The sequence below is a fragment of the Dama dama genome, chromosome 22 (assembly GCF_033118175.1).
Source record: "Dama dama isolate Ldn47 chromosome 22, ASM3311817v1, whole genome shotgun sequence".
Taxonomy (NCBI): Eukaryota; Metazoa; Chordata; class Mammalia; order Artiodactyla; family Cervidae; genus Dama; species Dama dama.
The window spans coordinates 9,833,325-9,861,036 of record NC_083702.1 but is presented as its reverse complement, the minus strand read 5'-3'; the positions used below and the strand labels follow the sequence as shown (position 1 = coordinate 9,861,036).

At 50.6% G+C, this 27,712-nt stretch overlaps 1 protein-coding gene across 1 annotated transcript; it reads left to right on the top strand.

Moving 5' to 3' along the window:
* Positions 1–31: 31 nt before the first annotated feature.
* On the top strand, positions 32–25,535 carry GTPBP1 (GTP binding protein 1). The gene is made up of 13 exons (XM_061124542.1): positions 32–181; positions 1,859–3,881; positions 6,474–6,585; positions 12,699–12,879; positions 13,422–13,770; positions 16,655–16,778; positions 17,598–17,712; positions 19,519–19,663; positions 19,783–19,965; positions 20,738–20,873; positions 21,462–21,640; positions 22,853–23,053; positions 23,907–25,535. Exons 2-13 carry the CDS (start codon positions 3,690–3,692, stop codon positions 23,997–23,999), a joined length of 2,010 nt encoding a protein of 669 aa, XP_060980525.1. The 5' UTR covers positions 32–181; positions 1,859–3,689; the 3' UTR covers positions 24,000–25,535.
* The last annotated feature ends 2,177 nt before the right edge of the window (positions 25,536–27,712 follow it).

Sequence of the window (27,712 nt, the reverse complement as noted above, 5' to 3'; positions counted from 1 at the left end):
CCCGTCTCTCCCCTTGGCGTCGGCTCCGTTCCAAGGCGGCGACCCGGCCCGCGGCTGTAATTTAGCGGCTCTTCCCACCCGCTCTCTCTGACCGGGATTTTGGGGCTGAGTGCTTGCGCGAACCCGGACTAGTCTTACCTGCGCCGACCGTTTTATGTTTATCTAGCACGCCGTTTACCAGGTAATTTCATAGCACTTTATTGACGCGGTCGGGCGCAGATTTTCTTGGTTAGTGGGCCCGACCGCCGTCGCTTTCCAGGAGCTCCTGCGTGCTAAGTTCCCTGCCGTGAGCCGAGTTTGAAGTGGTATAGAGCCGTATTTCAGTTCCTTGGTGTCGAATTTCGGCTTGCTACTCACAGACCACCGTCCTTTTGCCTTCAGGTTCTCGTCTGGTCCGTGGTGGCGGCCATAGAGTTTTCCTCTGAATTTTCTCTAGGTCTATCTTGAGAGCAGTGTGTGTGTCAGGAAGATGAACTCAGTCCCGCATAAATCTCCGCCCCCCGCTTTTTTTTTTCCCTTTTTGGATTTTTGTGCAGAAAATTCGAAAACCAATTTAAAAAATAACGATTCAGTTATTTCTTTAATCCTGCTTCAACAGAACTCACTGTTAAAACACAAAATTCAACTGAGTAAATTTGAAAATCTAATTGGGTTATTAAACAACTCACGTATCTGGCAGCACCCCAGCTAGTAAATAGAAAGGTGCTCCTAGAAGTTGTGCAAAATTGAAGGTATTTAATAGAATAAAGTGGATTGTATCGCTGGAAGGGCACATTCCCTTATAGGAAGGCAAGGGTTTTATCAGGCAGATTAGCTCAGTAGTGATTAGTTAAAGATTCTACTCCTGATAGAGGCTGAAACTGCAGTTTAGTTAGGTGTTAAATCTTGGCTGGGCTTAACACAAGTGATATCTTCCCAGATGGTGCGGTGGTAAAAAATCTGCCTCCAGATTTTGGAGGCATTCCAAATTTGCACTCCAGTGCAAGAGAAGCAAGAGGTCTGGGTTTTGAGCTCTGGGCCGGGAAGATTCCCTGGAGTAAGAAATGGCAACCCACTCCAGTATTTTTGCCTGGAAAATTTCATGGACAGGAGCCTGGTGGGCTACAGTTCATGGGGTTCCAAAGAGACATGACTGAGCATGCACCCACAAGTGACTGTATTTGAGGCTTGTTTCTTTTTAACAACTCCATTACACCAAACAGATTAGCACTTAGCAGGTGTGTGCCTTAGCCCAACCTGTGTGGTTGGGAGTCCTCTGCCCTGATGGACACAACTTTTGAACTTTTTATAATTTGTAAGCCACCTAAGGATTACAGTTATATTTGCATAAGATTCGTTATTGAGGCTTGCAAGCACTTCTAAGTGCTTTACTTATATTAGCTGATTTACTTCGAACTATCCTGTTAAGTAGGAGAAGGCAATGGAAACCCATTCCAGTACTCTTGCCTGGAAAATCCCATGGGCAGAGGAGCCTGGTGGGCAGCAGTCCAAGGGGTCGCAAAGAGTTGGACACAACTGAGCGACTTCACTTTCACTTTTCACTTTCATGCACTGGAGAAGGAAATGGCAACCCACTCCAGTGTTCTTGCCTGGAGAATCCCAGGGACTGTGGAGCCTGGTAGGCTGCTGTCTATGGGGTCACACAGAGTCGGACACGACTGAAGCGACTTAGGAGCAGCAGCAGCAGCATCATGTTAAGTTCATACTTCTCCTTGTGCTGACAACTGAAGCACAGAGAGATTAACTTGTTTGAGGTCACATAGTAAGTAGTGGACCTAGGATTTGAACCTAGGTTCTAACCTGTTTTCAGAAAAAGGATGTGAACATAAGGAATTCCTTCTCTAAAATGTGATTTCAGATTCTTAAAGAAGTACCTTCTCTGGTGGTCCAGTGGTTAAGAATTTGGCTTACAATGCAGGGGACACCAGTTCAAGCCCTGGTCTGGGAAGATCCCACATGCCGCAGGGCAGATAAGTCCGTGAGCTGCAACTACTGAAGCTGGTGCTCCACATCAAGAGAAGCCAAGGCAATGGGAAGCCTGTGCACCGCAACTAGAGAAAGCCTGAGAGCAGCAATGAAGACACAGCACAGCCACACATAAACAAACAAACAAAAAAAGATCTGGCGTTTCTTTAAAAAAAAAAAATAATAATAGAAGTAACTCCTCTGATAATATATATATATTTTTCTGGGTAAAGCCCTGTAGTGAGAAGGCCATTTTTTTTTTTTAACGCATACCATCAGGGTAAGCAGGTTCTGAACTTGAACTCCTTCTGGAAGAGCCAGTTGGTAAGAGTCTAAATATCAGTATTATTCTAGAGTATAATGCCATAATTGGCTCTTCTGACAAACTGGAATTTTAATATTTTTATCTAATGTAGATATATGTAGGATGATGGTGAGCAATTTCTCCAGAAGAAAAAAATTGAACTATTATCATAACCTTTAGAGTTGGATGACTTCTTGACCCAGATTCCCAGCTGTATTTGTACAGATTTGGTTGCCAACAGGAACAAGAAGTTGTCTCTTAACTCTCAAGTAGATCCTTGGAACTGAAGGCTCTTTGGAACTCTGCCTCTTGCTCACTAAGCTTTGTGTTTCCAGACCCCTAAACCTGGGTATGTTATCTTCTCAACTCAAGTGGCTGCTCTTGCTTGCTTGCTGCCTGGGACCAGTGGCCGTGGCCAGCATTATTAGAGTTTGACTCATCCCTAACTTCAAGCTCTTCAGTCTTTTGGAAGAAAAATTCAAGACAATAGAACTGGTGGTGATAGTGTTTTGGGTTGGGGTTTTCCACAGCTGATAACACTGGAAGAATCTCCCATAGGAAGCTACCTTAGCAGACACTAGAGTTTCGCCTTTCAGTTTACAAATGTGGTGAGGTACTTTTGGCTTCTGTTTGAGCTGGTCGCCTCATATTGGTCGTGTAATTGCTTTCTCCGCAGAGGCAATGAATGGGGAATTCTCCCTAAGGTCAGCGTTTAATTAATTGCCGCGCTCTGGCTGCTATAGTACTCCAGGCATCGATCCTACTATTAAAATTGCCTGGAGATTGCCAGCAGTTCAAAAATTCGTCTTCAGTGACAGCCCTGGAGTCATTGAGTTGAGTGGGAGGTGCCTTGCGCACTTTACAATCTCCGTGGGCGGTGGCCCGCGGCGCGGGACTTATCCGAAGACTGGATTGGGCCTTCCCCGTGTCTATCATCGGAAGGCTCTCCGCCCTCGACAATCTTGCTGCAGGATTTGGAAGCTGAGCACCGCCTTGAAAACTAGGGGAGTGATGGGCGGTAAGGGTAAACTCGGTGTGTATTTCTCTCCTTATTGGTTGGCTGATGTGTCAGTCGTACTCCACTCTGCTCCCATTGGCGGGAAGGCTCCAGGCCGGTAGCGTGGACACTGTGCTGCCCACTTGCAAGCTACGATCAAGGCGCGTGACGTCCCAGACTTTTGTTGTTGGGCTTTGGGCCTCTTTAATTATTCATTAGGTACTTGAACGAGCTGTAGCGATTGGTGTCCGAGGGGGCCGGTCGATTGTTTCTTAGCTAGAGATACTTGTCACCCTCTACGCGGCGGGAGAAGTTTCGCATAAATTATTCTGATACGGTTTGGGGGCGTGGTCGCGCATAGTTTAGGCAAATAAGCTGAGGAGGGAGGGGAGGCCGGCTACGAATTAGCCTAAGTTATTAAAGATGGCGGCGGAGCGGAGTCGCTCCCCGATGGAGTCGCCGGTCCCGGCCTCTATGTTCGCCCCCGAGCCCAGCTCTCCGGGGGCGGCCAGGGCCGCGGCGGCTGCTGCCCGGCTCCATGGCGGCTTCGACTCGGACTGCAGCGAGGACGGCGAGGCGCTCAACGGCGAACCGGAGCTGGACCTCACCAGCAAGGTAGGCCCCGGGCGCCGGCGGCTGAGGGGACGGGGCACTGAGGGGGAACCGGGCGGTGGGCCGAGCCGTCTCTGGGGCGACGGCGGGGGCGGGAGGGGCCGAGCCCTCCCACCTGTAAGTGCGGGACGCGCTGCGGGCTCCCGGGCGAGGGGCGGCTTCGGCTGCCCCCGGGCACCGCCGTCCGTCTCTGGTGGCGCCCACCCGGCCTCCCAGCCGTCCGGCTCCCGCCGAGATCACAACCCCTCTGCTCCGCCACGTGGAACGCGGGCGCCCGACGCCGGCAGCTGCCCGCGCAGTGACGGTCCCCACGCGATGCCGCCTCCCCGGTAGATCGAGAGGGACTCTCTCCGTGGACTGCCCACGGCAGCCGTGGGTCGAAGGTGGCTTGGGCAGGGCGAGCGCGGGAGAATCAGGTAGTCCGAGGGGGAGCCGGGAGGCAGCTGCGGCTCTTCCTGGTGTCGAGAAAGGAAATATTAAGTAGTCACTCAGTCAAGAATGTCCCCTTTAGAAATCCACCCAAAACAAAAGTGAAAGATGGACATGACCCATAGTTTCGTCTTCTGGGAGTGGAACCTTATCTTGTATGAATGGAATAATGAAAGACTTTTTAGATCGTGTTTTCTGAGCTTTTGAGAAGGTGGGCAGGATTTTAAGGGCTCAACCTTCTGCTTGGCGTTGGTAGGGGCGGGGATAAATAATTAAGTATAATTTGGGGTTGGCGTTTTGAAGGTTCCTAACGTTGCTAAAGGAAAGAATGCCAGCTTGGGAGTCGGACCGGGCTGGGTTCCCTTTCCTGCCCTGCCAGTTAAAAAGGTTCTGTGACCTTGGGAAAGTGTCTTAACCTCTCAGTTCTCCAGCTTCATCATCTTTTTAGTACAAATAGGTAGTAAAAATGAGAAACGTATGTAAGAAATCTACTACACTGCTGGTTACTTACTACTCAGTAAATGTTGGAAGGGAATTGAAGGAACTGATGATTCTCTGTGCAGATTAAATAGCTGCTGATGCAAGATAGCACACCCATCCCACTTCCTACCTGTTGTTGGATACTTACAATAGAAATATTTAATGAGTTTTGAAAACATTTGTGACTTTTTTAGTCTGTGGTGACAAAACTGCACGAAACTTGATTTAAACTGGAGAGAACGTTCTTGAAACCAACAACTCTCTCCCTCTAGTCTCCACTGAGCACTTAGAAGACAGCGCCCCACCTTAGCACAGGGTCCTCTCTGGTGCCTCTAATGCTATAATGAGGCTGGCCAGGTTCAAAGAGGATGATCAGGGGAAGTGTATGAGGCAATGGGACACAATGCAGAAGACCCAGCACCTAGGTTCAAAGTACAAGCTCTGATGAGTCAACTCAGGAAGTTGTAAGAGATGCGCTTGACTCGGAAGCAGATGAACTAGATGTCAGTTCATGGCCAAGGTGCTGAAGAAGCCTGAAAACAGTGGGAAATGGCCCTGCAGAGTTGCAAACAGATTTATTTCCTGACCAACTTATTTAATGTTCCAGGATAGGGAGGTGTGTCTTCGTCATGAAGCTGAGGAAGTCCTTCTCATTATTTTAAAGAAGCTATATGTAAATTAATATTGATGATATTGAAAAAAACTGATGTGACGAGAGAGAAGAGATGGGTTGAATAGACTGATTCCTGAGGAAAAGGTTAGAAGCTGTAAGTGTATATATTTGTGATAGTTAAATGTAGGGATGGACATAAGACTCCGAGAGCTTCCAAAGAGAGAGAGAATTAGTGAATTGCGGTAGCTAGTTTCATCTAGGAATGACTGGGTGGAGAAAACTGTAATTACCACTTATTGAGCTGTGGAGTGGCTGCTTTACATGTTATCTTATTTGGTCTCTACAGTAGCCTTAGGAGGTAGGTGATAGTATCTCCATTTTGTAGACTAAAAAACTGAGACTCAGAGGTTAAGTTCTTTGTCCAAGGTCACACATGACAGTTAGAGAATGGGATTTGACATGCCTGTTGGTAAACAGCCTCCTCAAATAAGTGGTTGATATTTTAATGTTATTGGCAGAAATTCACAAAATGATGGTGCTGATACCCATCTTAGAGGTAAGGGTGTTTTGTGGATAAAGATAAATCTTGCAGCAGTTTTTACTGCCGGTTCCTAAATAATCAAGATAGCCAAGGCAAGATGGAACAGAATTCTTATGTTATTATGGGAACCATTGGCCTTGGATGGAGAGCATGGCAGTATATGAGATCCCTGTCCTGTGATTTGCAAGCTGCAGGTAGAAGACCTTGGCATGTAGGTGTAAAGCACTGCTCATTAATTTCTACCTACAATGCCACATTGTCAGTCCCTGTGGGTCCTGCCCCTCCTGTTAAGCAGCAGGAGGCAGGCTGCTCACACCCTCTTTTCTGTGGGTTGGGGTTCGAACATACTTATAAGGCCTTGAGCTCAAAGGCTATTTTAGAAGAGGCAAAGAGGCCATGAGAGGGCTGCGAAGCTAGTTTAGGTCAGGGCGCAGTGGGGTTCAGTCAGGGTCTTTGGTCAGGCTGTTGATCTGGTTTGGCTGTGGTGCTCTTCTAGTAAGTGCGGTTCTAAGGCTGTTGGTTTCTCTTCTAGCTGGTTCTAGTGAGCCCTACATCAGAGCAGTATGACAGCCTACTTCGGCAAATGTGGGAGAGGATGGACGAGGGATGCGGAGAGACCATATATGTCATTGGGCAGGGATCAGGTGAGCATAGTTTTCCTTTCACTTTATTTTTAAAAACATTATTTAGAGCACATTTTCCCTCTTTTATCAACTTTTCCTGTTCGTGTGTCTCAGTTGCAGTGATTCTTTAGTGTCTGCAGAACTGTTTGGGAGAATGTGAAAGTACAGTGATAACGTTAATTCCCACCTTAGTGGTCCTAATGTGCTTGACTTTAAAGATTCACTTTCCAAGAGAGTCTACAGATGCTTCTTTTCTGCTTCTAGTATGCTGTATTTGCATAAGGTGTGATGAAGCACAAAGCAAGGAAACTTCTTGTCTGAGATAATAGAGTAAGTCACAGTTAGGTCTAGAAGTAAGTCTTCCCTAGGCAGCTCTAGATCTTCCCCTCCAAACCTGATTTCCCAATCCCATTGCTACTTGTTGCCTGCTTAGCAGAGAACCTTTGTGATACTTCTTGATGTCAGCAAGGAAAGGACATCCAGAATTCCTCTCTTCAGCAAGGCTGCCTTGCCCTGATCCACACTGACTATTCAGTGGGAATAGCTGTGAGATCCTATCACATATGTAGGCTTGTTGCCATTCTGGAAGGGACTTGTTATTGCCCCCCAGCCCTCTTATTCCACTTTAGGGGCTCATTGTTTTAGAGGAAAGCCATCCCCCTGACAGAATCCCGGATTATATCCTGGGCTTCCTGCCCCTGGTCATTCCTAGTTTATACTCTCAATGCAAAGCCTGCTTATTTACTCTTATCTTCATTTAGACATTATCTTTGCTAAAATGGCAGCTGGGCTTGTTTAACAGCTATCGATTTAGCCTGTACTAGATCTTGTCTGTCATTTTTGCAAGAAGTTTAAGTAGACCTCCGTGCATCATTAAAGGACTAGTTCTCTTTACTGAATGTAGGTTTTTATAAAGACAGGTAATAATTCTTTTATAGTGTGAGTCTAAAATGGTAGAAATCTCAAAATCTGTTTTGAGCTGTTTGACAAATATTTATTAAGTATCCTTCTAAGGTCTTGACACTGTTGCAAAACACTTTTGGATACTTAAAATCTGGCCTCTGTCATGAGAAGGAAAGATGGCATATACATAATTAACTTCAGTAGAAAACAGCGTTTAGAAATGCTGTAAGATTGACACAAGGAAGAAGGGTTTGATCTGCCAATACTGCTCTGCCTTCCTTTGAAATGTTTCTCATGTTTATCCTTTCCTTTCTGTCTTTGCTGCCACCTCCCCAGTTTCAGGTCTTATCACTTTAAAGAAGGCATGGTGAGAGAGATAGGCAAAGCAAGAGGTTCATGTTGAGAAAGAGAGAGAGAGAGAGAGATGGTCAGCATTGTCAAGTGTTACAGAGACAGCAGGGAGAGTTAGGTTCAGAAAAAGCCATTCCATTTGGTGACTAGGGGCTCATTGGTAGCCTTTTGAAAAGACTTTGTGTCACATCTGGCCTGCTATAATAGGATGAACCTCTTAAAGGTCACTTCAAACTTACAAAATTGAAGAAAACAACACCTAGGTCAATTCTGACAAGTCTTGGGACTGTTTGTTGAAGACGCAGATTCTTTTTTTTTTGGAAGACGCAGATTCTTAAAGCTCAGTTGAGTTCGTCTCTGCAACCCTAGCCAGCCAGGCTCCTCTGTCCATCAAATTCTCCAGGCCAGAATACTGGAGTGGGTGGCCATTCCCTGCTCCAGAGGATCTTCCCAACCCAGGGATTGAACCCCGGTCTCCTGCACTGCAGGCAGATTCTTTACAGTCTGAGCCACCAGAGAAGTCCCTTAAAGCCCCCACTGCTCCCTTATTCTTTAATATGAACTCTTAGTGAACTTTACCAAACCTTGATGGCTCACAGTTAATTAACCCTCCCATGGCAAAGCATAAGAACAGACATTCATTAACATGTATCTTACACACCCAAGCATTATCTTGGCATCTACCAATTGGATGCTATTAGATTCATAGTGACTCCTTCCTGCTGGAATTCTTTAGAGGTAGAAAAAGATAGCAACTAGTTAAACAAGTTGAACTTCAAATGGAAGACTGAACTGGATGCAAAGCCCCTAGGGGTCAACTTTATCACTGACTTCCTGTGTGTATTTGGTGCTTCCCCTCTGTCTACTGCTTCCTTCGTCTGTAAAATGGGGCTAATGGTACCACCACCACCCCCACCTCAGAGAAATTTGTATGGATAAATTAGGTTTTTAAAAAATTCTAAGCAGGGCAGAGGAGTGTGCTCTTTAAATATACATTCTAAAGATTGATATTAAAAGGAGGCACCGTGATTAGTTAGTTCAAGTTCTGTAGTTAGGTTAGATTCTGGAACCTGGCAGGTCTGTTTGCCTTACGGGTTCTTTCCCTTGCCTTAAAATGGAGATAATAGTAGAATCTAGCCCTTGGTATCATGGTGAGGATTAACACTTGGCATGTAGTAAGCACTATATAAATGCTTAGCTACTCTTAGTAGAGTAGTCATTTTTTAAAGGTTCCAGGTTATAATTGATTTACCATGAAATCTCTTTCAAAAAGAGCCTTGTTCGTTCCTCAAATATTAAATCATGACTTTCTAAGAAGTAGGTACTGCATTAAAAGCTCAGGAAGTGTAGAAGGAGTATGACAACTTTGTGGCAGGGTCAAAGAAGGCTTAAAAAGCCTTTCTAAAGGAGGAGGTGCCCGATGAGTGAATTCTAAAGGATGAATAGGAGTTTCCTAGATGAGTGGAGGCAGTAGTGAGTGAGCCGAGAAAGCCACAAGCACAGAGGCATGGAGGCATTGTGATTGTGGAATATTTGGTAGATCAGAGGTGATTCAGTAAAGTGGGAGTGAGGGTGAGATTGGGAATGTCAGGAAGGGAGACTGGACAGGTAGTCAGGGCCCAGCTCTGAGAGTCTTTGAATGCCATACCAAAGCAGTTAGATTTGTGTCCTAAAAGTTTGGGGACCCCCTGCTGCATGTTGAGCAGGAGGGTGAGTCAGGAGGCAGGACCAAAATCTGACTAGCTTCCCGCATGGCTTAATATGTGGCCCTTAGTGATTGGACCTCTGACTTTTCTCCTCAGCTTTTTTCCCACTCCTACCAAGTGAGGACATGCTGGAGAAGGCTGATGTGACTGGGGGTATTTTCAGTCACAGAATACTGGGAGCCCTGGATGGATAGGTGGGAGGGAGCCCTGGATGGATAGGTGACACTGTTGATTGCCCCCTGGTGTGAGATAGAGCCTGAAAGCATTGCTTTTCACTGTAACAGAAGCAGAAAAGGTTGGATAGAGTTTGGAGTCTGGCCAGAATGGCAAGGCAGTTGGCCTTCTCTCAGGAACAGTTCCAAGCCCTTCCCTAATCCTGAAGATTCCCAGAGCTCAGTTGGCCATGCATTTAGAAGCTTCTTGACCCAACTGCTCCCTTTTTGTTCATTTGTTTTAGCATTTTGCAGACATTTGCAGACTTGGTATAGGAAAGGCACCCCTCATGGAGTGTCCAGGGATGTTTGAGATACGGTCCTTATCCTCGAGATGCTTGTGTATAGTGGGTGAAAACATATCTGAAACACTATTCCATGGTAAATTTCATAAGGGAGCAGAATGGGTAGGCTTTTGACAAGTGGAGATGTGCCGATGGGCTTTCCAGGGTAGGAAATACGTGAGCAAAGGTGTAGAGCTGGCAAAGTGCAGACAACATGGGAGATGGTGACTGGGCCATCTGCACTGGAACAGAATTTAGGAGGGGAGGATGGGGAAGGGGTGGAGTAAATGATGGACACCTCTAAGGAATTAGAACTGAACACTGCCGGGCCTGGGGAGCCCTTCCAAGGCTTTGACTCAAAAGCGACAACGTCAGAACTGTGCATTGTTTAGGAACCTGAGCTTGTGCATCTATGCAGGATGAGTTGGAGGAAACAGATGGGATTTGCTAAGACAGGGATCTTGTGGTGATACAGGTAAATAAGGGCCTGAATCAGGCTGGTGACATTGGACTGGCAAAGAAAGGAGAGCAGGAACAAGGAAAGCTAGACTCTGCAGGACTGGAGTGATGAATATTAATCTTGGGTGACTGGAAGGATAGTAGTGTCATCAGAAACAGGGAAGGCAGCAGGAGGAACTGGTCTGACATTAGGAGGAGCCCTTGCCGAAGGAAAAGGCTGTAGGTGTGGAATCAGAAGACCCATGGCCCCTCTGTTCCCTCCCAGCTCTGAGACCTCTGGGTTCTGTGTACCCCAGTACTAAATGGGAACAGTAGTATCTAACTCATAGGGCTACAGGGAGGACTGACATGCTTTGTTAATGCTGTTAGTTTTTGTGCTGTTGTTTAGAAAGGGAGTGGATAGAGCTTTGGGAAGAGGACTAGTTATGAATGTTTTTTGTAGTTTTCAAATGACAGTGGAAGCCATAGAATATTCAGATAGTCGAGGGGCATGTTCAAGGACAGAGAAGAGGGCCACTGACCAACTACTGAAAAAGGCTGACATCGAGGGGCAGGAGCAAGAAGAGCCAGCAGAGGAGACAGAAGGAGGAACCAGAGGGCGGGAGGTGAAGCAGAAGAATTTGGGGGACTTCCCTGGTGGTTTAGTGGTCAAGGCTTTGGGCTCCCAGTGCAGGGGGCACTGGTTCAATCCCTGGTTGGGGAACTAATCCCACATGTGGCGAGGCATGGCCAAAAGTAAATAAATAAAAGGAAAAAAAGAGTTCAGGTTATAAGGCAGCAGAGTGGGAGTGAGGTGCTTCAGTCAACAGAGGGACAGTGGCCAGTGGCGTTGACTCTGCAGGGCTCGAGAAAAGGACTTTGGATGAAGGTAGAAGGCCACTGATGGCTTGAAAGCCAGTTTTTTTCCAGAGGCAGCAGATCAGTGAGTAGGTGGTGAGGAAGTACAGTCACCAAGTGTCCTCTGGCGGGGATGGTAGCACAGTACATTTGCTGGGGCACAGGAAGAAGCGTTGGGTCTCGTTTAGTTTAGGAATGACTTGAGCTTGTTTGTAAGGGGAGATAGTGGAAGCGGATGAGAGAAGGAGCTGCAGGGTCTTGAGAGGCAGAAAAGAAAAGAGGTTGGGCACATGCTGGGGGTGAGCCCAGGGAAGGAGCAGGGGTGCTCTCGGGGAGACAGGCTGGAGGAAAGCGGAGGCAGCTACTCTGGAAATTAAATATGACTCCGTGTGGGAAGCACCTGACCAGATTGTCAGACAGTAGGCACTCCATAAATTACTGGTTGATTGGTCCGTCCTTCTTCATCCTAAACTCAGACTCATTTTTTCCAGCTCCTTGCTGGACATTTCACCTGAGCCACCTCCGTGAAAAATCTGTCCCTAAAGCCATTCGTAAATTCTCTCCCCATTTTCCTTTGTCTCCTATCCTTGTTATCTCTTGACTGTATTATTAGAATTCCTTCCTAAACTTGGCTCCCTGTTTCTGGTCTCTCGCTTGCCAGCATACACTTTACACTGCTGCTCAAGAGATCTTTCTGTCCCACGCGATCTGGTCATGTTACTCCCCTGTGTAGCCCCCAAGGCTTCCCTCCCTGGTATATGTGTGTGTTGCTGCTGTGTGATGTTCACCTGCCTAACCATTTCCACCTGTCATGTGGTCTCCTGCCACTTGACATCTTGCTCCCCAGCACACCAAGCTGCTTCTCGGTTCCTGAGTGTGCCGTGATCTGCCGGGCTCCTTGCTTTGCTCTGCTGCCTAGCATGTCTTCCCTCCTTTCTCTGCAGGCCCGTTTTTCATGTTCGGAGTCCCAGCTTGGAGTCAGCGCCCTGCAAAGCTGTGTCAGCTTCCCTAGGCAATGCTAGTTGCTCATGCTTTACATTCTCTCTGTACCGTTCTGTAGTACAGCACTCAAGCGGTATGGCAATTAATTAATTTCCTGTCTCTCCCGCTGGGCTGTGAACCCGCCAAGGGCACCTGTATTCCCCATACCCAGCGTGAGACTTGGCATGAAACCTGGGAGAGTCTCCGTGATTACCATTGAAGAAATTAATGACTGCCCTGCTTAATGGGGAAGCCCTGTTACTTATGAACTCCACACGTGCCCAAGTGTTGGAAGTGTCAGAGAGAGAGCCATGTTCTGCAGTGCCCAGGGTGGGGCCCTAGTGACGGGTGGTTAACTGGCTGACTTGGTGGCAGGCTGACGTGTGGACTGTTGTCACCAGATGGGACTGAGTACGGGCTGAGTGAAGCTGACATGGAGGCCTCCTACGCCACCGTGAAGAGCATGGCAGAGCAGATAGAGGCTGATGTCATCCTCCTGCGGGAGCGGCAAGAGGCTGGGGGCCGTGTGCGCGATTACCTGGTCCGAAAACGAGTAGGAGACAATGACTTCCTGGAAGTCAGGTGAGGGGGCCCCTGAATGATTCCAGGTCCCCTGCAGCATGACCTTGGGGTCCTGGGCACCATAGAGAATGGTGATTGAGCCTTTGACACTGGGACACTCACTTCATCCTTTTGCATCCCAAGGCCTGAAAAGAGTGTCCAGTGACATCAATGGCTCCATTCTCTGTTTCTGTACTTTTTCATCTTTAAATCCTCCCATTTGGAAAGAGTGGGAGGGAGGCCAGCCCTGCGTTCTGTGGCCACTTTGTGGGGGTACTTGCCCTCCCCTCAGCCTGGGCGGCTAGAAACCAGGGTCATGGAGGAGAGCATCGTGTGCCCCTCTTGGCTTTAGGGCTCCTGTCGGGGAGCTCAGTTCCTCCTGAGTAACATTCTAGTCCCTGGGTACAGCTCCAAGAGCATTCCCAATGTGCTCACCCATGACTCGAAGGAGCAGAGAGCTGGAGAGGCTCAGGGGTGAGCCCGTCCCTACAGGTCCAGTTGCTGGGGTTCACTTCACTCACCCACCAACTCTCACACAAATGTATGGGTTTGTGTACATGCAGGGTAGCGGTCGTGGGCAACGTGGATGCCGGCAAAAGCACGCTTCTGGGGGTCCTGACACATGGGGAGCTGGACAATGGGCGAGGCTTTGCCCGCCAGAAACTCTTCCGCCACAAACATGAGATTGAGTCGGGTCGCACCAGCAGTGTGGGCAACGACATTCTGGGCTTTGACAGTGAAGGAAATGTGGTAAACAAGCCAGACAGCCACGGTGGCAGCCTGGAGTGGACAAAGATCTGTGAGAAATCCACTAAGGTGATTACCTTCATCGACTTGGCTGGCCATGAGAAGTACCTGAAGACCACTGTCTTTGGCATGACCGGCCATTTGCCTGACTTCTGCATGCTCATGGTAAGTGAGGTGCTGCTGAGGAGGGCGGGGGTCTTCGGCTAGGCTCCTGGGATGTGGTGGTATGCAAGTGTTTAAAATTGTTCTGAGGCAGGAGCCTTTTGGTTTAGGGCTTTGAAACCGGATAAGGACCACAAGTGTTACAGTGGTGCCCGATCTTCTCATGGGTATATCTTGATCTTTCTCCTAGGTGAGGCCAGGAAGAGATCCTCAAAAAGAAACCAAGGTGCCATTTGTAGACCTCTCTTATTTTTCAGAGAGGTGTAGAGGAGGGTTCTCCTGGGGCATTTCTTACTACCTTCTGAAAGGAAACACCACCTTTCAGAGGTGTTTCCTCCTGGGGTCGGGCTATTTTGAGATGATATTGGGCAGCACCCTCAGAGACAGGGCGGCCTGGGGACGAAATGGAGGAGAGAACACAGACAGCCATTGAGGGGCTGGAGAGGTGGTCTCTTCTGAAGCCTGGAACTGGTGTCCGCTTCTTACAGCTACTTGTTGAGAGGCTTCTGTGTGCCTGGCACCGTGCCAGGCCTGAAAATAGAGCCATGAACAGGCTGTCCTGAGCGCCCCTAGAGCTCACAGTCTGGTGGGAATAGGCTTTTCAGCACCTCACCACGTGGATAAACTGAAGAGGGAAGGGAGCAGAGGCTTCTGGGCTGGATCACGTTGTGAACCCCGCAGTTGGGTCTCTTGAATCTTCCTGGCCAGAGAGTAGGAGTCTGAGGCCCACAGCCTTGGTCACGACTTCACAGCTTTCACGGAGTGCAGGCAAGCTGGTTTTTCTTTGGCAAATCCTTCTCAAAGCCCTTCCCCATTTCTCAGTCCCTCCAGCTGCCTGTATTAATAAGTGTAGTAAACGCAAGCATCTGTTCAGCACAAACTTGATCAAGTTGCCCAAGGAACAGGTTCTTGGGCAAATTTTCTCCACACTGGAGAGCAAGAGAGGCAGAGCATATGTGTGAACACGCTCGTCAGCTCTCTGCCCAAGGTTCTCAGGGTCTCAGTGTGGTTTCGTCTTCTGAATCTTTGGACATTGCAAAGGACCCTTACCAACCTTGACTGGCTAAGGAAAGCTGCTCTTCCCAAAGGGGTTTTAGAGGAAGAGCAGAGAGTGTATTTGGGGCAGCTGTTGGATTAAAATTAAGAAGGGTATAGAAATCGGTTTAAAATGAGCTTTTTTCTAACTGAGCTACAGTTAGTTAGTGTCAGTCACTTTGCGACCGTATGGGCTGTAGCCCTCCAGGCTCCTCTGTCCGTGGGATTTTCTGGACAGGAATACTGGAGTGGGTTGCCATTTCTTTCTCCAGGGGATCTCCCCAACCCAGGAATCAAACCTGGGTCTCCAGCATGGCTACAGTGATCAAGGCCAATTAATGGACATGTCTTCATCCCAGATGAGATGTTATGTATTATCTGACTTTTAGGTCAGGAGATAAGTACTAAAAATCTCTGTGTAAAACAATGAAATACTTGATTATTGTTTCATGGCAATTAGTTTCCAAAAAAAAAAAAAAAACCAAAACCTTGAACGTATAGAGACAGCAGAGAGAGAGCATTCTCTTATCCCTGTTGGAAGAAGAGAAGCACATCTGGGTAGGTTAGGGAAGGTGGTCAAAGGGATGGGAAGATTTAGGAGGAAGATGGTAGAGAGGTTGTGGTGTGGGCAGAGGGAACACGTGTGGAACATCTGTGTTAGTGGGGTGATAGCTCCCCTGGGAACTGTGATGACCAGTGAGAGCATCACTTGAAAACACTCTGGAATGTATGAAGCCCTGTATAAATATGTCATGGCAATTTTAACCTTATTTTGTTTTAGTGAGTAATACATGCATATGGTACAAAAATTACAAGGTACCTAAGGACTTTAGAGACTTTCCACTTTAGAGTGAGAAGTCTCTCTTCTGCCTCTGTTCCTTTTTCTCCAGACGCAACCAGTATTGCCAGTTTCTTATACATCCTCTAGAGATATTTTGTAATCATACCAGCAAACGTGTGTATGTTGAAAGTAGATTATATTATAGACATTGTGACTCTTCACCCTAAATGCCTCTCACAGGTCCTAAAATACTTTAGCGCACAGTCTGCTACTGTTTTTGCACCCAAGAAAATGAACAGGAGTTCAGTAATATCATATAGTATCTAGTCTAAAAGTATTTATATTATCTCAGATGTTCGTCCAGATGTCTTACAGCTGCTTTTTTTCAAACAGTGATCCAATCACCACTCTTCATGGTAGCATGCTGTATACCACCTTGCTTTTCTCCCCTTCAAACATATCTTAGAGAGTACCCCGTTATCAGTGGAGAGGAATTTCCTCTTTCTTTTGCAGGCACATTTGTGCATGTGCATTAATTCATGTAACTGGCCTTTATGATATTTGAAAATGTTTGTTACAGGAAGGAATGGTAACAATAGTAACAGCGGCTCTTGCTTGAAGACCTAATTCCTGCTAGTTCTGTGTGGACCTTTTGACACATGTTTGGTTATTTTAACCTCAAGTGAACCCTCTAAAGTGAATATTATTATCCTCCCATTTTATAGATAGGGTAACTGGGGGCCAGGGATGTTAAACTGAATCCACTTTGATGACTCTGGACAGTTCTTTTCCCAGACTGAGTTTGTCTTTTTTTTTTTATTGCTTCCAAGTCTCCTCAGATTCTGATAGGCCATCTTGTTATATGGGAGGTTAAAGCGGTCTGTGCCTAGCCCAGCTTTCAGCTGCAGCTGTTTGGTTTCTGGCCCAAGACTCGCACCCGCTGTGTTCTGTTCTGACAGTGGCCCCAGAGATGAGAGTGCTGTCTCCCCTCAGCCTTCTTTGAGCCCCTGTGCCCACCCAGCAGCACTGTCTGTCCCCCTTGTCCTGATAGTTCTCTCTGTGTCGGGGCAGGTGGGCAGCAACGCTGGCATCGTAGGGATGACCAAGGAGCACCTGGGCTTGGCGTTGGCCCTCAACGTGCCTGTGTTTGTGGTGGTCACCAAGATTGACATGTGCCCTGCCAACATCCTACAAGGTAAGTGCGGGCAGCAGCAGTCTGGCGCAGTCACCCACGGTGGCTCCTTGGTGATCTGCCGCCAGGGCTGCAGCCTGGGATCCTGTGCTTCCTTGTACTGTGTGTAGACCTTGGCCCGAATGTCCACCAGCCCAGAGACTTCTGCTTCCTCCCTGTTTGGCTCTTGGTCTGAGCACAGCCTAGAGTTACCTCCTGTTCATTGTTCCTTCTGGTTACAAATGCAGGATCCCTGAAGTCCTTAATCTGGCATCTCTTTTCAAATGGTTTTAGGCAGAAGGGGTTGGGTTTACCATCTAAGCTGGGCATATATGGGGACATTGGGCAGAGAGCCTGATGGCCTTTTGCAACCAAAGGCTTCTAAACAGAGTTGCAAGATTTGGCTAGAGGTGGTGGAAGAGAGTTAAAGATGGATCCTTCTGGAGGGCCTCCTAAGGGCTTCTGCAGGTGTCTAAACATCCTAGAGATCCTCTTGTCAGATCAATTTTTTCCCAGGAAACAGAGCATTCTAGGAACAACACTGTCCTTCTCATGGACCCCCAAGTCACTTACTTATAGGATGTGAGTCTTCTAGAGACTCTGGAGAAACCTGTTAGGTTTCAGACCTGTGACCTGAGCACACACTCCCCATTAGTCTCCTCCTGCTCTGGCAAGCATTCACCCAGTTTTGGCCCTCCTTCTCTTCTCCAGGCATTATGGCATTTAACACTGTGCATCTGTCTGTCTCCTGCTGCATCAATAATGAGTGGACCTGTCTTGCCTTGGAAGCCTGGCCAAAGAGAAGGCTGTGTCCCCTAATCTTGTTCCATTTCACCCTTTAAGAAACCCTGAAGCTGTTGCAGCGCCTGCTGAAGTCACCGGGCTGCCGGAAGATCCCCGTGCTGGTGCAGAGCAAGGATGATGTGATTGTTACAGCCTCCAACTTCAGCTCTGAGAGGTAATGAGTAGGGAGCAGTCACTTGGGCGCAGGCCCAGCGATTGGTTGAAATAGATGATTCTGCTCTCAGCGATGTTGCTCAGGGGCTGTATGAAGTGACCCAGATTCTCAAGTGCTTAGCCTCACTGAGGCTGGAGTACTAGCTGAGACTTCAGTGTCCTTATCTGTGAAATGGATATTATCTTCTTCACAGGGCTCTTGTAAGTGTTGGCAATGATATATGTAAAGCACTTAGCACTGCGCATGGCTGCTGTTTGTTAGATACACAGCCATTTTTATAAATGTTTTTATTGACTTTTAAAATATATGTATATTTATTTTATTTATTTGGCTGCACTGGGTCTTAGTTGCAGCATTCCGGATCTAGTTCCCTGACCAGAGATCAAACCCAGGCCCCCTGTATTGGGAGTGCAGAGTCTTAGCCACTGGACCACCAGGTCCCTAGTTTTTTTATACTGTTGTTTCTCAAAAGCTGTCTAATCACAGATGAGTTTTGGCATTTACTCATTAGCATGTCCTTTGATTCTATAAATATATATGTATTTTTGGCGTGATGGGTGACTTTTGGGCTCTTAGTTACCACAGTTGAACCCAGGCCAGCAGTGAAAGTGGTTGACTGCCAGGGAATTCCTTGATTTCATAAATATTTATTGGATGTTTGTTCTGTGCTGGTCTTTTCATTTAGGCATTGAGGACTCAGAGTTGACTTGCGCACAGTCCTTGTCGTCAGGGTGGTTGGCTCCTTGGTCAAAGATAGTCTCTTGGTAGTAGTGAATTTTGTTGACTCTGCTTCTTCTCCCATAGTCTTGGGACTGTTTGCTACAGGACCCAGAGCAGCCCGACATTTTGGCCTTTTCTCTCTGCCCTAGCACTGTCTTTAGTACCACCAGTTGGCCAGCAGAGGGAGTATGTTTCAGTTGGCCCCATTTCAGTTCATTACTTTTGTTGAGTGCCTGTTCTATACAGTCCTTATTCTAGATGTAGCAAACATGTAATTCCTGATCTTGAGAAGTTTGATTAACCATGGATAGCAGATAGACAGGAAACTATTGTATATAGAATGGATAAACAGCAAGGTTCTACTGTGACAAACCATAATGGAAAAGAATATATATATTGAATATATATGTATGTGTATAACTGAGTCACTTTACAGAAAAATTTAGCACTACTATACTTCAGTATTTTTTTTTTTTTTTAAGTTTTCTGAAAACTCAAAGGGAGTCAAGGGTACCCATCTGGGGAGGATTCTCTGGAAGGAGGCGGCATTATAGATGGGCTATTCATATTGAATACAGTTCCCTGATGAGAGGATTTGGTAGTTGGATAAGAGGGAAGGAATCCAGGCAGGCGGATTAGAATGAACAAGGACATGGGAATGAAAACAGCTGTGAGGAGAAGGGGGATTCTCCAGTCTGGCTGGAATATAGGACTCTGAGAGAAATAAACTGGTCAGGGTGTTGGGAGGAGGGATTCCAGCTGTTATCTCATCAGTGGAGAGTTGGTTAAGGATTTAAGGATGTGTGTGCTGTAAGACGAAGGGGTACTTACCAGCACCCGGAATAGGGCAGTGGTGCCAAGACAAGAGAGGAGGGGACAGATTTCAGGGACAAAATGGTGTTAGGAGAGGCCTCAGGCAGGAGTCGGTGGGCTTGGCAGGGCCTGGGAGGCCAGTGAAGGGGTGGTGGGGGCACCCTTAGTTGCAGCAGCTGTGCCAGGAGCCCTCCTGCTGCTCCTCCCCGCTCAGGCAGGAGCTCGCCATGTGAGCGCCTTTCTTCCTGTCTCTCCACACCGCCCCCCCACCAGGATGTGCCCGATATTCCAAATCTCCAACGTCACAGGCGAGAACCTCGACCTGCTAAAGATGTTCCTCAACCTCCTCTCCCCTCGCACCAGCTACCGGGAGGAGGAGCCTGCTGAGTTTCAGATTGACGACACCTACTCCGTCCCGGTGCGTTGGTTCCGGTGGACTGAACAGGGTTGGGAGGCTGAGCAGCGGTGTTTCCTCCGGGGCTACTGGGGCCAGTCTGTGGTGCAGATGGACTAACTGGGTCGGGGTCTACCCTGCAGGGTGTGGGGACCGTGGTGTCCGGGACAACACTGAGGGGCCTGATCAAGCTGAATGACACGCTGCTGCTGGGCCCAGATCCCTTGGGTAACTTCCTGTCGATTGCTGTCAAATCCATCCATCGCAAGCGCATGCCTGTCAAGGAGGTGCGCGGGGGCCAGACTGCCTCCTTTGCGCTGAAGAAGGTGAGTGGAGAAAGCTACAAGCGCCCTCGGGCTCTGCGTCATGCTGGGCTCTGACTCACCTCCAGCTTTCAATAGCCGCTCTGCAAGGCAGGGAGTGCTGACCTCACTTTTACAGATGAGGAACTGAGGCCCAGAGAGCCTGGGTGACTTGTCGGCCTCTCAGGGAGCACACCGGGACTTGAACCCAGGCCTGCAGCCTCCTGAGCTCTGCTCCTCCACACAGTGTCTGGCCGTGGTACCCTGCACCAGGGGTGAGGTCCTCTGGGGGCCTGCCCGCTGTGCAGAGGGTCTTTCTACCCGGGGCTGTTGAGGTCTGTAGCAGATTCTCTTGCCATTCAGCTTTCAGTTCCTGGGGCAGGGGACTGGGGTGACTGCTGGCTCCTGGGTCACCCACTTTTCCCACCAAACAAATTAACCAGCAAGGCCAGACTTTCTACTTTCCATCAGTCGTATTGTGCTTACCCTATTTCTCCCACTTGCGTACTTGCCTGCCTTTGCCCTTTGGCCTGTCACTTAATTCTAGCCCATCCACAAGGTCTGGCTGAAATGCCACTTTGGGACTGAAGTCTTTCCTGACCCCCAGTAACTACCCCTGACGGAGCCCTAAAGTCTGCCTGGGACAGTCTGCCCTAGAAAGCTGGTGGTCCAGCGCAATGGGAAGTCAAGGCCCTGTTGGTCCCAGTTCACAGAGGGACTCCTGCCCTGCTACACCAGGGTGTGAAGCCAGATGGCATTACTGTCCCTGAGGTCTGGGGTTCCCTCTTGTTTTCAGATCAAGCGCTCGTCCATCCGGAAGGGCATGGTGATGGTTTCTCCACGCCTGAATCCCCAAGCTTCCTGGGAGTTTGAGGCTGAGATCCTGGTCCTTCATCACCCCACCACAATCAGCCCGCGGTACCAGGCTATGGGTAGGTGTTGAAGGGCACTGCCAGCCAGAAGTCTCCAGCTCCAGCAGCCCACACCCCAAAGTTTCAGCTGCAACCAAGAGTCAGGTCTCTGTCCTGTTTAGTGACACCATCCCCTCTGTTCCACCTGCAAGCGGCAGCCTGTGGTCTGTTCATTCTTGCAAACACTAACTGTGCGCTGGCTCTGTGCCGGGCACTGGAGACTCAGAGCTGCCCTCAGGGACCTCACACTCAGCCCTTCGGCGGACGTCTGCCAAGTGCTGCTGTGTGCCAGGTGGTGATGTTAAGGTGCTGGGGGACGAGGGATGTTAAGGTGGGTGAGGGCGCTGCCATCAAGAAGCCCGAAGTCCAGAGAAGGCTCGCATGCCAGCCGAATGCCTGTGTTCAGTCTGTAAGTGGAGGACAAAGTGGGAGAGTGTGAGGCAGTATCCATCCAAGAACAGGCCTCCAGCTCACTTAGCCGCACTCGGCCCCTCCAGGTTCAGCCTACCACACAGCTCGAGCATGGTTCATGCTTTCACTCACTGCTTCCCCTGCCCTGAGGCCCCTGGGCGGCTCAGGCCTCTGCTGACTTCTTGGCTCCCTTGGCAGTGCACTGTGGGAGCATCAGGCAGACGGCCACCATCCTGAGCATGGATAAGGACTGTCTGCGCACTGGGGACAAGGCCACCGTTCATTTCCGTTTCATCAAGACCCCCGAGTACCTGCACATAGACCAGCGACTGGTGTTCCGGGAGGGCCGCACCAAGGCCGTGGGTACCATCACTAAGGTATGTCCAGGCGGACCACCTTGCCTGCCTGTGGGAAGTACCGGGGCCTTCCAGATCCAGCCTGTGAGCACAGCACTCTCTTTTCGAGAAGCCCTGTGAAAGCTTACTAAGTGCCATCTGCTCTGCTGCCCTGAGAGGTGTCCCTAGACCTCCTGTCCTTCTGGGCTTTGGTGGCAGCCGCGGTAGAGAGAAGGTGGAGTTGAGGCATTGCAGTCGTTGGTGGAGAGAGTGGTGGGAGGATGTCCAGACTAGGCGGAGCCGACCCCTGAGAAGCTGGGCACGGGCTCCAGTGGCCTGGCCGGGGCGGTGCCCTTAGAGCAGTGGGTGCAGTTGGAGCGCATGCTGGCCAGCAGTGGGGCACAGGCTCGAGCTCTTTGTGTCTTGGAGCCCGCCTCATCCCCTCTGCAGACTTCATTCGTGGCCTCGAGTAGGGGCCCTTGAGAGAGTGGTCTGACCCCTGCTCCATATAGCCTGTCTGAGATCTTGAAATCAGGCTCAGGCTTGCTTTCTCTCCAGAATGGCCTTAGGCCCATCCGCGTGACCCTGGGCCTGCAGTGTGTGTTGGGGAGAGGGGAGGATCATGTTCTCGAAGGCCCCCTTGCTTCGGACTGGCTGAGGATTTGGCTGAAGCTACTAGCACATGCTCTAGTGCCCTTGGGGATGCAGTCGGACCTGTTCCCTGCTTTGAGATTGAACTGGGATCATCAGGGAAGGCTTTGAGTCAGTCCTTCCTGGGTGGTAGCTCTTAAGAATTCTGATGGCAGTACTCCAAATTCTTCCCACTCCTGAGAGACTCACTTGGTCTCTTTGGGAATCCTGAACTGAAAACTTGCCCCAGACTCTTGTTCCACGGACAGCAGGAGGTACTGGGGGCAGGCTGGACCCCCAGCCTGGGAGCTGGGCTGAGTAGCAGATGCTGGGGTTCACAGATTATGGGAAGAGCAGCCAGGGCGGGGAACAGCCTGGAACCCTTCTGGGCTGGGCGGAGGCCAGAGAGACATTAGCCCCGACCACGGCAGCCGGAGTACACTGAGTGGAGAGGGCATCTTGCTACCCCACCGCCCTTCATCACCCCCCAGCCCTCCCTGCCTCGCCCAGGCCCAGCCAGGCCAGGAGTGGGAGGTCCCTGACACCTTGGGGTGGGGCGGGGGCAGCTGAGCCCATGTCATGGCCGGCAACTCCAGTCTTGCCCCCACCCCTTGGCTCTGGCAGCTCCTGCAGACCACCAACAACTCCCCAATGAACTCCAAGCCCCAGCAGATCAAAATGCAGTCGACGAAAAAGGGTCCCCTGCCCAAACGAGAAGAGGGGGGCCCCTCTGGAGGGCCCACAGTGGGAGGCCCCCCACCAGGAGATGAAGCTTGCTCCCTCGGGGCCACCCAGCTGGCTGCATCCAGCAGTCTCCAGCCACAGGTGAGTGCTTCCCCAGCCAGTCCGGCCCCTGACTGCCTTGGGTGGGCAGAGACGAGAGTTGGGGGGTAGAGGTGACTCACAAAAGAGCCCAGACAGCCTTTGCCAGCCTGTCGTGTCCTTGAGTTCCTCAGTGGGTGTTTCTCCACACTCCAGGCCTGTAAGTGCTCTCCAAGTGGGAGCTTTTGGTCTCTTAAGGCAGTATTTTTCAAACTTGAGATGTGGCCTACGTGAAGTCAACTTAATGAGTTGGAGTAGCATTTAGTTTTAATGAAAAAGAATAAAAAAATGTCAGTTTCCTTATCACAGTAAGAGCGAGTGGTGTGTGTGTGAGAGTACAAGTGATGTGTGCACACTGCAGCCCCAGGTGTCCGAAAGAGGCTGTCTTCAGGGTCCTTCCCAGACGTGGCACCTCCTGAGGGGTGGGTGGCCTCGGGCCCCGGTCCGTGTGGCGCTCGCTCAGAACCTCCGGCCGGCTCTGGGCCCTGCAGTCCTCTCCTGGCGCCCTCACATTGCTCCTTTCCAGGGTCTTCCCTGACCCCTCTCTGGAGAGAGCTTCCGCCTGGACCTGTCCTTGCTGCTCTCCCCTCGTCCTCTTGTCGAGTCTTCCCGCCGCCTCCCCTGCACCTGTCAGCGGCGGCTCATTAGCTCCCGCCCGCTGTGTGCTCCCTGAACTGCTCCTCACACCCGGATCCCTGGGACCCGCCACCTGCGAGGAAGGCAGGGTGGGCACCGGCTCTGTCCCAGAGAGCTGCTCGCTCATGGGCGGCCCCCGCTTCCCACAGCCCCTCTGTGCCCTGTGCTGCCCCAGGCCCAGCGGGCCACCACTTCTCAAGCTCCTCCTTCTCTCTTTCAGCCCAAGCCCAGCAGTGGGGGCCGGCGACGGGGGGGCCAGCGTCACAAGGTGAAGTCCCAGGGGGCCTGCATGACTCCCGCCAGCGGCTGCTGAGTCTCCCCGGCCCACCTCCATCACCTGAGGGATCCTGGTGCTCTGGCCCTGGCTCCATCAGAGGAACCAGAGCAGCCCTGGAGCCACTCACCCTCCCCAGCCGCACCTGGAGCCTCATCATTCCCCCCAACCCCCATTTTCCAGGGGGGCTGTAATTTATAAGCTGAGGAAGGTGGCCAGACTTCCAGAGAGGACCGACCATCTCCCACCCTCCTCCCCGCCTTCTTCCTCACTCACACCTTTTTTGTACATCCGGGCCCTTAGTTTTTATTCTTTTTATTATATATCTATCTCTCTATCTAGTGTGTGTGTGGTTGTGTGTGGGGGTGTGTGTCTGAGGTGCAGGAGCGCGGCCAATCAGGGCCCTGGGCGTCTTTCTCCTTTTTCCTCTGTGGCTGGCCACCGGCCTCCAGGAGCTAGCTGGCTGCCTGTCCGTACGTCCGTCTGTGTGTGTCTGTGCGAACCTTCCGGGGCTGTCAGGGGCTGGCGTGCCCCCCCCTTCCCTGTGTCCATTCTCTGTGCCTGGAGCCGCCTCGGGGCTGCAGGCGTCCAGGTGGGAGTGTCTGCTGGTACTGGAGTCCTCCTTCCGGGACTTGGGGATCTTAGCAGAGCCAAGAGTGGTGGTTCCCTGTTCTCTTTCTCCCTCTTGCTCCCCTTGAACCCCCAAACAGTTAATGCCAAAAGCTCTTAAGCTGTAACCCGTAGATGTTGGGGGGGTATTGACGATTGGATTGTAGGATCCTCCTTCCCCCATCTCTGACCCTCGCCCTTGACCTAGAGACAGCTGATGGCTTTTCTTGCCCCTCTGAGACAATCTTCTGTTTGCTTAGCTGACTGGGGCGACCCCTCCTCAGCCAATTCTGTCACGTTGGAATCTCTCGCCTCGCCCTCCCCAGGGCTGCCTCCTGCTTGAACTTGCACTCTGAGTCTTGTTGGGCCTTGGGCCAGAGGACCAGGACTTGGGGCTGCCCACTCAGGGTCAGCTCAGCAGCCCTTCCTATTGGTGGGGGTGCCGACTGTTCCTCTGAGCCAGGCAGGAACAGAACCCCTACTTCCCCACATTGCCCCAGCACGGCTGCTACAGGAGCACAAGAGTGAAGGGCCCGAGCCCCAGATTGGGAAGCTCTAATTGGAGTACAGGGAGGGCAGGCAGGAGGTATTAACAAGATTCTTGCAGACCCATCTCAAGAGCATTAAGCCCTCAGGAAGAGTCACTGCCTGGGGTGGGGGTGGTGTTGCCCGGGCCAGAGAGGGCAACAAGAGCCCCGAACCAGCCTGGCCTGAGCTGTGGACTAAGCCCTCACTTTAGGGTGGACTGGTGGGCATAGCTGTGTTCTTTCTCTAGCCTGGGACACCCACCTACCTGGCTGGGTCCTTCCTCAGCCTCCCCTCCCCTCTGTCCCCAACCCTTCACCACTCCTCCTGCGTCCAGACCGCTGGTCCCTTCTCTTCCCCTCCTCCTAACTATTTCTAGTTACCACTTACCTGTGGCCATGGACCGACCAGACCAGCACACAAAATAAAAGTTTGTTCCAAGTTGACGGTGTCGTGTTCCCTACCCAGCCCCTCCAGGTGGAGGCGCTGCCACGGGGACCTCCATTGTTCTCCCTGCCCTGGAGCCCAGGCCACAGGCGGGGCCTGCAGGAGCCCAGCTTCTCCTGCCAGGCAGCCGTGGCTTCAAGAACCCAGGCTTCTCGGCCAGTGGTGACCCAGGACCAGCTGGCATCCTCTGAACCTCAGCTTCCTTATCCACAGTGAGAGGTGAATGCCTGCCTCAGGTTGAAGGCTTCAGCGAGAGAACGAGCGTGAGATCCCAATATGTCCAGCATGTGGGAGGTACCCGGTGAGTGGTCACCATGTGGCTTCTCACCCATGGTGGCTCCCAAGTCCACAGCAGAGGCCACAAGCTGGGGGACAGGATCCAAAGGACAGATGTGGCATGGACTCGGCTCTTCTGTGCAGCTGGGACCGTGCTAGGCGTTTCCCTCGCTTCATGCTCTTTAACATTCGCGGCTACCATCTGGGAGGGAGGTGGCATTAGTGATGTCTTTCCAGTTAAGAACTCGGGAGCAGTGCCCCCAGCCCCCAGCCATTCCGGTCACCCGCTCCAGCATGTCCTCCAGCTGGCCCTGGTTCCTTTGTCTGCTGGCTGTCTCCCCTTTGCTTTTTTGACTCTGGTTCTGCTTAGAGGGGCTGCTGCCCAAGGGTGCCTTCATGGGGGAGTTGCAGGTGGAGTAGCAACCCCTACTTCAGTCCCTGTGGCAGGCGCTGTGGAATTTGTTCCCACAGGACTTAGCCATGTGGGACCTTGAAACAGAACCACATTTAGTTGGCAGTCTCTTGCCTCTGTGAACATAACCACTTCCTTTACATTTAGGAGCTATGGCTTAAAAAAAAAAAAAAAGAAGCTATGGCTTCCACGCTGGCCTCTGCCTTCAAACACTCAGGTCAGTCTTATCTCTGTGGTCACCAGGCCCCACCTGCTAGCCAGGGGACTGATGGCAGCACTTTACTGTCGTTGGCTGGGACTGCAAAGGTCCTATATGGGTCTCAGCCCTACCCACTGTCTATTTGGAACAAACCATCAGCCCTTTTGTAGTTGAAGAAAAGTTGTTAATCCAGTCATCTTATATGGGAAATCCTGACCTTCTGCAATGCAGTTAGCATGTGTGACCTTTTTGAATTCATCCAGGCCCGCTGTTCTGACCCTCTGACTTCCCCAGCACCAGAATAAGGTAACGGGAACATGCCATGGTGCAGGGAAGAGCAGGTTTGACTGGGGTCATGAGATGGACCATGGAGAAGATGGCCAGGTCCCATGGTCAGGATGAGGTGTATGTTGAGTCCAGATGGGGAACCATCCCTGGCAGGTTGTACCATGAAGGACTCATCAGATTTGAACATGTACAGACAGGCCCCAGAGGGCATGAGCAGAGGCCCTGAGCTCTGATTGCATGTGGTCAGTTCCAGAGACTGTGTAGTGGTGCTGCTTAGGGATGTGGCCTTTGTTGGAAAATGGTGGTAAATACAGTGCAGGTGTTAAGTGAGACAGGAGGTAATGAAGCAAGCGGCTGCTGAGCCGTGTGTCCTGGGACTGGCTCTGTCCTGGTGGAGAGCTGAGGGCTTGAGTAACTGGCCCAAAGCATCAGGCCTGGCTGTGTGTCCCACCTGACACCCTCTCCTACAGCAGTTCACCCCAGCTCCTCCCTGCTGACTTGTTCCTGCCTTTATTTTCTCAGCTGTGATGGGGCCCAGCCCTGAGCCAGGTGCCATGGTCAGGATGAGGCGTGTGTTGAGTCCAGATGGGGAACCACCTCTGGCACCTGGAGCTGCTCATTGGAGGCACTGAATCTGGGGAAATACATGCAGGGAAGGGCCAGGACCTGCCCCCTGGAACTGGCAAGAGTTTGACTTCAGGGGACCCACCTCGTCCCATTCCAACACAGGTACAAGGGACAAGGGTCTAACTCCTGTGGAGGGGGATTGCGACACTGGCGTAGACGAGCTCAGAGTCAAGTGGGTCACTCCTACTGCTCCACTGAGAGATGCAGGGCAAGCTTCCTGCTTCCCAGTGGACATCAGTGATGGCCAATAAAGCCACCTCCCTTTCTCAGACCCTGGAGTCACCAGAACAGGGCCAGCCTCAGGTCCCATCTCCCATCACAGCTGAGAAGCCTGGGTTTCTAAAGCTTAGGAGGTAAGCCTTTGGGACA

What these genes read in the sequence shown, in the direction of transcription:
- GTPBP1 (XM_061124542.1), top strand. Translation starts at nt 3,690, where the DNA reads ATGGCGGCGGAGCGGAGTCGCTCCCCGATGGAGTCGCCGGTCCCGGCC. An exon ending in CCGTGGGTACCATCACTAAG is followed by an intron (nt 21,641 to 22,852) that starts GTATGTCCAGGC and finishes TGGCTCTGGCAG; the next exon opens with CTCCTGCAGACCACCAACAA. An exon ending in CCAGCAGTCTCCAGCCACAG is followed by an intron (nt 23,054 to 23,906) that starts GTGAGTGCTTCC and finishes TCTCTCTTTCAG; the next exon opens with CCCAAGCCCAGCAGTGGGGG.